This window comes from Salvia hispanica, chromosome 5 (genome assembly GCF_023119035.1).
Source record: "Salvia hispanica cultivar TCC Black 2014 chromosome 5, UniMelb_Shisp_WGS_1.0, whole genome shotgun sequence".
Classification (NCBI taxonomy): domain Eukaryota; kingdom Viridiplantae; phylum Streptophyta; class Magnoliopsida; order Lamiales; family Lamiaceae; genus Salvia; species Salvia hispanica.
The window spans coordinates 8,731,869-8,745,310 of NC_062969.1; the positions used below are offsets into that span (position 1 = coordinate 8,731,869).

Here is a 13,442-nt window from a genome sequence, read left to right on the forward strand (position 1 = left end):
TTTCTTAATTTGAAGATTGTGATTTGTGTAAGATGCAGAAGTGCAAGTTCATAATTTTTTGAAGTGTGTGTATTAAACACAAATGATTAGTTTTAGAATTATTTTATAAGATTATGTTAAAGTGTCTTGGCTATGTAATTTCCTTTCAAAGTGATATCAATGAGAAAATAAATGAGAATTATGATTAGTAGTAAATAATTTTAATTATTTAATATAGATGAGATAGAGAGAATGGGCAGCTGGCATAAAGTTGTGAGTGAATCTACCCAAATAATTGAGATCCACGTGGCGGATTGTTAATATCTCCGCTAAATCTAATCTTCAACTCTCTTATTCCCTTTTATAAATACTAACTCATCCAGAAACCATCAGTTCAATCTGATTAATTTTCTTGAATATTCTGGTGAGCAGTATGGTGGGTGGGAAGATGGGTTATTTGAAAATGAAGACTGATTCTGATTTGGGAGCAGCGACTGAGTTGCTCACTTCTGATCTCAATGATGTTGGGACTGCAATGAAGAAGTTCGCCAATCACGCCATCCAGCTTGGCGGCCTTGGATTTGGGACTTCATTTCTCAAATGGGTTGCTTGTTTTGCCGCAATGTTAGTTGTCTCTTCCATCACATATTTTGATTGTTTTCCATGAATTTTGGATCTTGTTTGTTTAATCATTTATTTGGTGATTGGATTTGGTTCTGGAATAATTGCTTCAGAGATATAGCTAGTGTTTTATTGATAATTCATAAATGGTGAATTAAGCACGGTGATTTGGAGAGAGCTTGGGAAAGAAACATAAATTATTGATTGGTGTTTATAAATTGGGGAACTGATTAGATTCTTAAAAGTGTGAAATACGGTATGCTGTTCTTTTTAGATAGAATCACACAAAAGTTGGATCACAAAATGAAACTCAAAGGGGTAAACCTAAGATTCATGTAAAAAGGTAGCCAGAATCATCATCATCCAATAAGCTAGCTTTGATTGTAATGACACAAAAGAAGTGAAAACCTATCCTTTCTTGCCTTCTGTTTAGCTCTATTTGCTACCTTACATAACACATCTATGTGTGTGTGTATACTGTTTACAACTGAAACAGCCAAAGGCTCAAATGGTTTCTTGCCTTATTTGCATATTAGTTATTTTCTTATATCCATTTCCAGCTTGTAAGCTTCTTCTCTGAATCCATCTGCAGTTATTTACTAATCTTGGATCGTACAAACTGGAAAACCAACATTCTCACATCCCTCTTAATCCCATACATTTACCTCAGTCTTCCTTCATGGTTGTTCGGTATACTAAGGTACTCGACTACTCGTCCCTGCTTGATATAACCCTTATTTCTGTTTCATTCTTTTAACAGTTAGTGTGTACTGGAGTATAATTTAATACTTTCTTGCTGATCACATTGCAGTGGAGAGGTTGGCATGTGGATTGCTTTCATAGCCGTTGTCTTACGTCTCTTCTTTCCCAAGCATTTCCCAGGTAAGATCCACCTTTCCTACTACAAAATTTATGTCCTTGCATCTTCCAACATGAGTATGATTTTTGACCTGCCCTCCCTCTCTCATTGCTGCAGACTGGCTGGAATTGCCTGGATCTCTGATCTTGCTCCTAGTGGTGGCTCCGAGCTTCTTTGCAAATACCGTAAGGGGTGGCATTATTGGACTATTCATTTGCCTGGCGATCGGATGTTACTTGCTGCAGGAGCACATTCGAGCATCCGGAGGGTTCAGGAACTCCTTCACCAAGAGCAATGGCCTCTCCAACTCTATTGGGATCCTCCTCCTCTTCGTCTACCCGGTTTGGGCACTCGTGATTTGGATTCTTTAGGCCATTTAAGGAGCTTAGTGTGATGCTTCAGTTTTCAGTTCAGACAGTGTGAGATGTGTGTATCAATGTTTGGAAACAACTGTTGCTGTCTTGATTGCTCTTGTGTACCCAACACAGTGAAACATTGTATGTTCATTTGTTATGTTTGTATTGAAGGATTGTTTGGAATGAACAAAGTTTGAACTCATTTTGAATTGCCCCAGAAAAAGTATACATAAAACTGGAAGAATAAATGGTACAAGAGTGACCCTCAACCACCTTGATCTCTGTAGGGGTTGAATGATAACTAGACAGATTGATCAAGAGAAAAGAGATCGAAAAAGGTCTCGGGTTTGAATTCTACCAACGCCTTATAAACCGAATCTGTCTACAACGTCTCATCAAACCATTTATTCTTAGCCTTGATATATGCAAGAAAGTAGTATTCAGTAACATATTAACACATAGTAGAACGAGTTTATAAGAAGTGCTGGGGAAATTGTTTCATTTCTTCCTCAAAACAGAAACACCAACAGATCTTCAACAAGGTGATGATGCAGCTCCTATAGCTTTGTACCTTTGGCTTCAATGTACAACTGATCAATGCAGTCCTGCATGCATTACACAAGTCAGATGTCGCATTCACAACATGACATGCGACAAAACAATTTAGCAAGACTTACCTTGTAATGCTTGAGCAACTGTGGCCTCTTAAGCTTGAACGTTGGAGTGATCAAGTCCCGATCAATGTCGAGAGGAATGGGCTCTAGGCTAACGGCCTTCAGCATTTCAAAGCCGCGGAGCTGAAGAAACACAAACAGCATGCATAAGTGAGAAGTGCGGAAGCTTTACAATCAGACAGTAAATCGGACTTGGTGAGAGCGTACATTATGTTGTTTCGCCGTTTTGTTGAGCTCGTCCAGAATGTATTTTCTTGCTTTCGGGTTATTGCACAGGAGCGTGAAATCTCCTTTCTCTTCACTATTCGCTGCCCAATCTTCAAGTGCCTTTCTCTCCGGCACCACCACAGCCACTAGGAATGACTCGAAGCTGTTACCGTACACCCAAATCTATGCCCAAAAATGGCTGCAGTTAGTTCAATCAGCATGGGGGAGGTAGAGGGGGCTTCAGCACCCCCTTACCAATGATTTCAACTGCATATTTAGGGATGCCATACTATCTTGGCATACTCGCTTGCCGCGTTGTTGAAATAGGCAACGTTTTGACTTACCGATGTAATGAGAGGGCATTGTGAGTAAGTGCTTTCGAGACTTTCCACAGCAACGTATTCGCCTTGTGACAGCTTGAATATATTCTTCTTTCTGTCTATGATCTTCATGGCTCCATTAGGCTGCCATTCACCAACATCACCTGCATTTTTTTCCAGTGTCGTGAATGAGAACCGTGCTTTGTCAGCAGAGAAAGGATGTGTGTATGCGCGTGTTTTATGGTTGAAGAAGCATACCCGTGTGGAACCAGCCATCAACGAGCACCTCATTCGTGAGATCTTGGCGTTTATGGTAGCCGGAGAATAAGGTGTTTCCCCGAAGACAAATTTCACCTCTGGGGACTGCAGAGAGAGCATCATATCCCATCTCAGGCACAGATTCAAGTCTTGCTTCGATTGTGGTCATAGGAACCCCCACCGTGCCTATCATAGGGAATACGTTGGCTATAGATGTGAAACATCCTCCACAACTTTCTGTGAGGCCTACAAAAAATACACGAAAAATTCAAGCATTGTTTCATCATCCGTGACGAGGAAAGGAAAGGCCAAAGCTAAAAGGTTAGCAAAACAACACATACCATAGCCCTGTGACAAGACACAGCAGCATGTCACCCTCAAGAACTCCTCAATGTGCTTAGGTAAAGGTGCAGCTCCTGATAGAATAAGTCGAACGCGTCCACCAAATCCTTGTCTGATCTGAAAAAAACCAGACCAGATATGAGAACAAGCTGAATGGACAATATAGGCGAACTTCAAGAAAGTTAGCGTGGCAACCTTATCAAAAACGAGCTTGTCCAAAAGTGGAGATGCTTCCTCTTGTTTGAGGCCTTTCTCCAGATTCCTCAGTTTACTGTGAATCATTTGTGTATCATCCCTCAGATTCAGTAGGAAAAAGTAAACGATTTACGCGTGGAAATAACACCTACTAGTTGTACGCAAGATGGAAAAGTGACTTCTTCAGTGGACCACCAGCTGAGATTTTATCCATTATGCCTGATGCACACACCAAGAAATTACAAAACGCCGTGTGAGAAAAATGCTTCATCAATCTTAATCCAACTCCATGTCGGAAAATGAAACGTTACCTGTGTATATTCTATCAAAAACTCTAGGAACGCCACAGAATATAGTTGGCTTTAAGACGACAAGATCCTCAATCAAGAAACGAATATCCTGCGAGTTCAACACAATGCAGCTTTATCCAAGGCGTTGAATGTACAAAACCATTGTGTAGACATTGAGTAAGCACAAATATCGATCATACCCCTTGCCAAAACCCAATGGATGAGCCCGAGTAGATACAATAGGTCTCGATGATTTGATCGAATATATGAGCTAGAGGAAGGAAGGAAAAGTACACATCCTCTTCAGTACCCTGCAGAATCCATGCTTTCAGCATACAATACTACAGAACAAGGCTAAAAGGCATCGATGAGGAAGAAATGTGGTTTACAGCTTTGTCCGTCTCTCTGAGGAGTTGATCCATAGACATGACTTCAGACATAAAAGCACCATTTGATAGAATGACCCCCTTTGGCTCCCCTGTCGTGCCACTGGTGTACATTATCGTCAATGTATCTGTCTTCTTCTTAGGAGGAAGATCTCCGTCTGAATCCCCCTGCAAAAACAGAAAGATGATTGGCTACACACAAGGTCTAAAATAAGGTAATAACATCGATGCTTTAAGCATTTCTTTGTGATGACATACTAACCAATAAAACAAACTCTTCCCATGAGAAGCAAGTGACACCTAGCTCTTCAGTTGCCTCCTTCTGCTTGTCAGAAACTTTTCCGAAGCTGACAATAGCTTCACAAACAAACCATGTCTCAGTTACATGAGCTTCCGAGCAGGGATTCAGAAAAATAAGGCGAATACACACACACACAAGCCATGAATTCACCTACTTTTTAGATTTGAGGCACATTTGGAGAGACATGTTAGTATCTGCACAAAGATGCATAAATGAGACAATTTTATACAATTACAATCTGTTTTCCGTCTTTCTCAGCATTAACATTATAAAGGAAAATGTTATGAGAAAACTAAGCTTTCAGATTATATACATGGTAAGATAGATATGAAAAGCGAATACGACAGAAGAACTCACAGCAGGAAACTTGCTTTCATGGACAAAAGCAATGGACACTTCAGCATGGTTGATAATGAACTCCACTGCATTTGCACCTGCAAACACAGACAATACACGAATTCAAACATATTGCCATTTCATCGCCTACTAAAATTCGCAGAAAAATGTGGAACGCACCGAGTGAATCATACAGTGGTACATATGTAATAGCCTGACTATTACACGCCTGCAGACGATAAAACGAGATTTATAAAAAAGAGAATAGCAATATTGATAAGATGATCAAATTTCTTGAACTTGACTACCTCCATTGCCATGATCCACTCAGGACAGTTAACCCCATATATGCCGCATTTGTCGCCCTAGACAAACAAAACATTATTACCACCTCATTTTTCTATTACAAATTTACAATCTTATGACATGTAGGAATGGTGAAAAGAAGAAGTACTCACAGGGTTGACGCCACGGCGTCGCATAGCAGAACCAATGGCAATAGTTGCATCATAGACTTGCTGGTAAGTTAGCCAACTGTACCCACCCGCCTGCCATTTTTTTTTTTAAATATTACTATCTTTGAGGGCAAATTGCCCAAAAAAACACTAAAGTTTCGCCAATTTCTGATTGCAACTTTTATAATTACTAATTATATCATAACTTTGACATTTTTCTTAATATTCCCATAGCAAAAAAAATTGTCGTGCTACATGTCCTAATTTAGTAACGTAGCATGTAAATGTATAAAAATTAATTAAAGACATGACTGACTAATTGTAGTAAACAAATTCATTAAAGTAGACAAATGTTTAGTCTACATAATATTATACGTTTGTCATACCATACACTAAATCTAAGATTATGGACAATCGAGGAAAAAAAATCAAAATTATGATAGTAATAGGTAATTTTCAAAAGTTGTGCGATTGACCAGACATTGATCAAACTTAGCGATTCTCGGACAATAGGAGATACCTTTCCATCCTTGAGTTGACGGCGACCTAGCATCGGGTTTTTTGGGAACTTTTTAACGGATTCACTGCACATAAATTATGAGCATTGTTAGAGTTAAAATGATACTACTACTATTGAGAGTTTGAGAGTGAAAGGTGCATGAAGATGTTAGAGAACCTGAAAAAATCCCATGGAGAGTTGATTGCAGCTGGAATTTCCATGAGCCCATCCTTTGCGTAAATGCAGCGATAGGCCGGCCCCGCCGCCGGCTTCCCGTCCGCCGCCGGCCGGGCTTCCTGGACCTTAACCACATAATCTTCCATTTTGCATACAAGTGGGGAAAACAGAGTTGGGAATTGGAGGAGCAGTAATAAATATGGTGGAAAACATCTCAGCTAAATAATGGCAGCCTTTATGAATGGGAGGCTTTTACAGATGAGAATTCCCAACTGAATTCATTTATGTTGGTGGTTGAACATTTTTCCCATTAATGGCCACTTTCCAGTTTCATGAAATACTAAAAATTTGTATTTCTTCATTTCTGAGGTTGGTTAAAAAAAATTCAACTTTAAAGTTGAATTTCTTTTTTGTTTGATGCACAGAGTGTTTGTTGTATCACTGAAATCAGATACTAATATGCTTCCGTTATGTAATTATTGTAAGTTAATAAATACTACTAACACACAATTTTCGTCCTTTTTTTCAACAATTTTTTTGCAGAACTTTTATAAGGAAATTTGTCATGGTTGTTCTATATTATTCTCATGATAAATCAAATCAAATTTCGACTTACTATGAATTAGAAGGAAAATATCTTATTAACTAAGTTGCATTTTCATGGTCTAAGTATTTTTGCAATTTTGCCTTTGTACTTGTCATCTTTTGTAGCCCCGCGTAAAAAAAGTTTTACGCGTATTATTATTCCATATTTTCTATGATTATTGGACTTTGGTTGGAGAGTATTTAGGTCAGCATTAAATATATCGGTCATTTATGAGTGAGCAAATTAGATAAGACTACTCATAGGAGTTACTATAGTATATCTTGAAATTCAATTCGTTTTAGTATAGTAATGTGATGCGTTAGAATCACTGTATTAGCGCATTCACAGTGGGGCGGAGGATGCGACGCCCTAAGCCTCGCCTTATGCACTGCCACATCAACATTTGATCATCCGCCCCTTCCATCTGCAATGGGGCAGAATGTAGTTCGCCCTAAGTCTCATCTTAAGTATTTTATTTATTATTTGAATATTTAAACACTACAATATTTATTTTTTATGTTTGCAAACATATCAATTAGTAAGAATAAATATAAAAACACTATAAATTAAAGGCAAATCCTATTGTCAATATTTTTTTTATTTTTTATTTTTTGTGCTTGAAAAATGAAAAATTGTCGGAATTCATTATTGAACTTAGAGAGAAATTGAAATGAGGAAGAGAGAGGAGTGAAAGGAGTGAAATGAAGTAAAAAAATTGGTGATATATATTAGAAGAAAATACAAAAAAAATTTAAAAATAAAAATAAAAATGTGTGCATCCTCCGCCCTATAGTCCGCACCCCCTAAAATGGCGGACTAAGAGACGGAGGATAGGCCGGAGGATGCATCCTCCGTGTCATAATCTGCGGATGATGCTTAGAGCGCGAAGGATAAAATGTGCATCGTCCATGGTGCTGCAATGGCAGACTAAGGGACGAAGAATGCATCGTCCGTCGCATCCTCCGCCCCATTGTAGATGCTCTTAGACATATTTGTATGTAATGATAATGCCATAGCTATAAATTTAATTAGTATACATCATTGAAAGGATCTTAAACATCATAATTTTACAACAAATATAGTTCATAGTTGTGTCTTTTTATGTTAATATCAAAATTGTGAACAAGCTCTTGGTTGCAACTAATATATACTTCCCCGTCCCACAAAAATTGTCTCACTTTGACCGAGCACAGGTTTTAAAGAAATGTAATGAAAAGTGAATTGAAAAAGTTAGTGAATGTATGTCCTACTTTTATATATTAGTTTTATAATAAAATGTGAGTAGAAATGAGTTAGTAGAACATGAGGTCCACTGCAAAAATGGTAAAAAGTGAAATGGAATAAATTTTGTGGGATGGACGAAAATGAAAAAATGAGATAATCTTTGTGGGACGGGGGGAGTAGACAATTTTATTGACTAACAAGTTATTATTAATGATTTTTAAGTACATTCAACATAGCTGAAAATTTAGGTAGGTGGACCATGGCCATATTATTTTTTGCCCCCTTCGATAATATGTGTGCTCTGTAACAATATTGAAAACCAATTTCAAGATTTATAATTAGTTATTGTCGTGTTCTACTGAGTAGTTAGAGTTGCTAAATGTTGAATATCACGATAAGTCGATAATACATATTTTTAAAATTTGAGCAAAAAGACATGCGCGTTTTGTGGGTTCGATTGACTATGCTTATCATGTCGATGATGCTTAATAATTATTATTTTTTATTTAATTTCATGAATTAGAGTTTGGAGATGTCACACTGTGTACGTAGATAGGGTCGTATCAAGGTGAGACCACCAAAATCAAATTTAGATTGTACGGAGTACAAAAGTAGACATGCGAGATCGATAAATTTGGATTGCATGGAGTGCAAAAATAGACACGCGAGATCGATAAATTTGGATTGTACGAAGCAAAAATAAACACGCGAGATTGATGCAATGATTTTTAAAATACCTACATTAGCACTTGTTTTAATACAACATACAGAATTTTTTCTCTATATTTGATCTAAAGAAAATAGATTATCTCTTGTTTGTTGGACTCTGATAGTTTGATAAGTTTCAGTTTTGGCTTCTCTATGGCCTCTTATATGATACTACTACTATCTTAAACAAGAAAATGTACAAAGCAAAAAATACATAATTAAACAATCTATTGCTTCTGTGACAATACATAATAATAATAATAATAATAATAATAATAATAATAAAAAAAAAAAAAAAAAAATTGCAAACTAGAAGGGTCTATCCAGATGAAGTGACTTATAGAGGCAAAGAAAATTTCTCTGGCTGTAAAGCTTGGGATGATATAATGAAGAATGGATTCACTCTTGATAGTTATTTGTCAGAAACTCTAATAAGTTCTATTAACTCAAAAGCAATCTAACAATTTGGATGGAGAGTACTATTCCTGAACGTTATATTCGGAACAGTTCAACGTAGATGAAGTTGCCAAATGCTTTCTTTTTGACTCATTTATGATAAATAGGGAATGGAATCACATAAATTCAATTATGAATCCTAATTGCTTTTCTTGTTTGTTGCTCAGGCATGAGATTTGATTCATCAACTAGAGCATTGATGTGGTAAAGAGGACGAATCATAGTATAGCATGTAAATTTTGATGCCAAACATGATACTATATGAATAAATGACTCAAAATTTCATTTTAGTTAGTAATTAACTAATGATTCTTGATCTCTTTGTTTAGAGCATCCACAATGGATACCGACCACGCCCCCGAGATCGGGCTCGGGCGTGGTCGGACATCCATTGCAGGCCTCGGTCACGCCCGAGCGCGACCGAGAGTTCGGTCGCGACCGATCGCGAGCCCGATCGATCGGGCGCCCATTGCAGAGGCGCACCCGATCACGCGTTGGCCCGATCAACGCGTTTTTGAATTTTTTTTTTCAATTCTATAAATATACCTTAATTTCACTCATTTTTCACACAACTCCCACACATCTCTCTCAACTCTCTCTCCATTGCAATATCTCTTTCACTCACTTTTCCAAAATGTTTCCGGGGGGAAGATATTGGTCGGTCTATGGAACGCGCAATGTTTGCTTTCGGAAACCATATTCTCGCCGGTATTCGTGCAATACATGAGCAAGAGCAAGCCGAACAGCAGGTCCCGAGGCCCATCCGCCGACGGACATCCGTCCATCGAGAGCATGTCCTAGCTCATCAACGTCTGTTCGAGGACTACTTCACCGAACATCCCCGGTGGGGCGCGCCGATTTTTCGCCGACAGTTTAGGATGCGGCGAGAGTTGTTTCTCCAGAGGCCCATCCGCCGACGGACATTGAAGAAGTTTGGACACGTAGCGGTCGTTGAAATTGTACCTCTTTATTGTAACTTCTTTTAGAAAAAAATTAAGTAATGTATGTTTTTTTCTAGTTCTTTAATTTAGAAGTATAATTTTGCTATTTATAATTGGTAAACATAAAAAAAATTAAAATTAAAATTGAAATGAGAAATGGATAATAGATAGGGCATGCACTAGGGCTCCACCATTGCGGAAAGATAGGGCATGCTGACGTGGCAACCACTAGGGCTCTCACTGGGCATGCACTAGAGCATCCATTGTGGATGCTCTTATGAATATGGATTCAAATTTACACAGAGTATCTTGTTGCATTTCTAATTCCACACAAATTTGTAGAACTGGAGATGTATGGTATATTCATGTTCATTTTGCTCAACCAAGAATGCATATTTTATGTTCTTTTCTTGCTATTTTATTCTTCCTGAAGATTCTCAAAACCTATGAGAAAGAGGATATTGCTAACTTTTTAAGTTATTGACTTTACTAACTCATTATCGCAGAGTATTAAAAATGTCAACACAATGACATTAAAATATCAACATATAATGTCAACACAGTATATTGATATGTAAATAAAATTATATGTTGACATTTTTATGTCATCGTTTTGATATTTTTAATACATTGCATTGACGAGTTAGCAATGTAAACAAGTTAAGAAAGTTAGTTGTTGATTACCCCTCCATCAAAGGCAAAGGTAAATGACGGTAAATAATTTGCTAATTAGTTATGCTACCTACTTAATTAGCCTATGACTGCCTGTACACAAAAGCACCTACAACTTCATTACAAGTGCCACGTATGCCTCCTCTCCATGCCAGTTCATCTAAATTCTTGACCAACTTATGACCTTAAAAATTGAAGATTGAAACTACGAGTATCGCACACCTTCAATCCTAGATTATCAAAGATTTGTTTTAGGAAAGTAGATTTTTTAAATCACAAAGAATTTATCTTTTTGCTAAGTTGATCCAATAATCTCATCGTTTCCTCTTTTTCAATTGGTGGTGTTTAACCTTTTGCATGTAAAAGTACAAACATATCAACATCTTAAATCATTACACCAACCATTAACTAAGAGAAAAGAATAAAAAGGTAAGTGCTCACTTCTCATTTGAACCTATGATTACAATATCATCAAAATTGAGCATCAAAACTAGTGACTCACCCCCATTTCCCCCTACAATCCCCAAAAGTCCAATTTCACAATTCATCCTAGTCTCGATCAACAATTGTACTCACCATAGATTTGACCCCCAAAAGCACCCCATATAGTGCTACCATGCCCCATTCCTTTCAACGTTCAAACACAACCATTTTTAGTGCTCCACTTCCATTTGTCGGATTTCCACCACCACCACCACCTCCGCCGCCGCCGGACTTCCGATTCCCACCGATCTAGAGCATGAATGATTCTCGGTAAGCCTCTCCACCAATCAAGAAAAAGAATCGTATAATAACTAAGAAAATAATAAATGTACAGTATATTATACAAATACGTACAGACAGCCCGATTGTTTAAATGCGGCCCTCCATTTAATGCCTCCTTCAGAAATTCCAGACACGCTATTAATTTCCCACATGAGACTTTTCTTTCCATTAATTTTTTCTTTTTTTTCCACAGCAATTTTCGCGCCTTCATTCTCAGCCATCCACGTGTCGCCCGCATCACCGTTTGCTGAATCTCTCCGGCGACAGCAGCGCCTCCGGATCCCCGCTCCGCAGCCGGCTCGACGAGAACAGCGCTCCCGCCGCCGCCGCCGACGACCGCATGAACATCGGGCTGGCGAACGATTTCGTCCGCCGCGACGAGCCGCCGCTCGACTCGGAGAGGGGGAAGAAGCTGCCGATGCTCCGCCGCCGGAAGAATGGGGATTTCATGCCGCGGTAGTAGCGGAATGAGAAAACCCTATGTTTCGTCAGCGAGCTGAACGGGGAAGGGCGTTTGCTCCACACGCTTCCTCCTCCTCCGCCGATCCGGTACCGCCACGGCGAGGATGTCACCGGCTCCAGCACTAATCTCTCCGATCCTAAATTCCGTTCGAATCCGAACGAATACGATCGCTTCAATAGAAAATCGCGGCGGTTAAACCTGTCCTCTGATTGATTATTCCGCCGCGGCGAGGGTTCCTGAGTGATTTCTCCTTCTGTAACCGCTTCCGCTTCAGCTTCCGATTCCGATTCCGCAGAGATCTCGGAGAGAGGCTCCAAAATGGTGCTCTCGATTATGATATCGTCGAGGCTGGGTCGGATCCTGGCCGCCATGAGCGGCGTGAACGGCGAGTCCGGGCGGAATATTCCGGCGCGGCAGAGCGGGCAGTTGGCGTGCGAGCGCAGCCATATATCGATGCAGTCGACATGGAAAGCGTGTGAGCAAACCGGAAGCGTGCGGACGTAGTCGTTGTCCTCGAACTCCAGCAAGCACACGGCGCAGTCGTAGAAGCCGCTCTTCCGCGTGTAGACGGAGAGAGGAATGCCTTTGATGATCGATTCGTCCAGTCCGTACGGCGACAGCACGTGGAACGCGTCGGTCGGGTCGTAGATATACGGCGGCGACTCGATGTCGCCGGCGGACGACGACGGGACGTACCTCCGCCGGCGCCGCCTCCAGCGCCGGTAGCGGCGGTAGGCGTGGATGAAGTGGCGCGAGAGGAGGCGCGAGTAGGTGATGATGACGAAAGCCGTGGCGATTATGACGACCATGGCGATCAGCGGCGGGCTGAAGTCAACCGGCAGCTTTGACGCCGGCGGGGAGGCGGAAGAAGGCGTTGTCTGTGCCTGTGTTGCCGCGGAGGATTTGGGAGAAGGAGACGGAGGATGGGGCGCCGGAGCTGGAGGCAGAGGGAAGCGGTGGCGCATGGTGGTGAAGAGATGCGAGTGAGGGTTTTTAAATTTTTAATGGAATGTGGAAATAATGAGAGAAAGGTGAGAGTTTGTTAAGAGTTTTGTGGGCGCCTGCCACGTCGGATTTTATGTTTGTGGGAGAATAATATAACCAATGTGTTTTTTTTGTGTGTGTGTGTGTGTCAATTTCACTGATTCACAATCAAGCCTTGCTTCGATCCGATTCATCAATTTCAACCAACGCCGGCGCCGCTGCCGGATTCCAGTCCGCCGCCGGTGGCAGCTGTTCCTCAAATTTCAGAACATTTTATGTATATTTAAATAAAAATGAAAAGAGAGAGAGAAAAATGGAGTTGAGATTTGGAGGGTGATGGGGATAGAGCAATAATAAATATTGTTGGAAGACGTCTCAACTAAATAAT

The 13,442-nt window shown here is 39.9% G+C and overlaps 3 protein-coding genes across 3 annotated transcripts; 1 reads left to right on the plus strand and 2 right to left on the minus strand.

The window, feature by feature from the left end:
• Positions 1–357: 357 nt before the first annotated feature.
• LOC125188536 (cold-regulated 413 plasma membrane protein 2-like) lies at positions 358–2,017 on the plus strand. Its single transcript, XM_048085453.1, has 4 exons — positions 358–603; positions 1,193–1,300; positions 1,412–1,482; positions 1,577–2,017. The coding sequence occupies exons 1-4, from the start codon at positions 413–415 to the stop codon at positions 1,828–1,830; spliced, it is 624 nt and encodes a 207-aa protein (XP_047941410.1). The 5' UTR covers positions 358–412; the 3' UTR covers positions 1,831–2,017.
• On the minus strand, positions 1,999–6,449 carry LOC125188535 (probable CoA ligase CCL6). The gene is made up of 19 exons (XM_048085452.1): positions 6,256–6,449; positions 6,100–6,163; positions 5,583–5,672; positions 5,433–5,489; positions 5,305–5,353; positions 5,146–5,222; positions 4,943–4,982; positions 4,750–4,844; positions 4,491–4,655; positions 4,302–4,412; positions 4,123–4,210; positions 3,964–4,030; positions 3,812–3,887; positions 3,616–3,733; positions 3,275–3,520; positions 3,041–3,180; positions 2,697–2,879; positions 2,493–2,612; positions 1,999–2,420 (listed from the first exon to the last, which is right to left on the minus strand). Exons 1-19 carry the CDS (start codon positions 6,399–6,401, stop codon positions 2,373–2,375), a joined length of 1,980 nt encoding a protein of 659 aa, XP_047941409.1. The 5' UTR covers positions 6,402–6,449; the 3' UTR covers positions 1,999–2,372.
• A 4,812-nt stretch (positions 6,450–11,261) lies between these two features.
• LOC125190470 (RING-H2 finger protein ATL65) lies at positions 11,262–13,371 on the minus strand. The gene is made up of 2 exons (XM_048087789.1): positions 11,680–13,371; positions 11,262–11,574 (listed from the first exon to the last, which is right to left on the minus strand). The coding sequence occupies exon 1, from the start codon at positions 13,033–13,035 to the stop codon at positions 11,845–11,847; it is 1,191 nt and encodes a 396-aa protein (XP_047943746.1). The 5' UTR covers positions 13,036–13,371; the 3' UTR covers positions 11,262–11,574; positions 11,680–11,844.
• Positions 13,372–13,442: the final 71 nt, after the last annotated feature.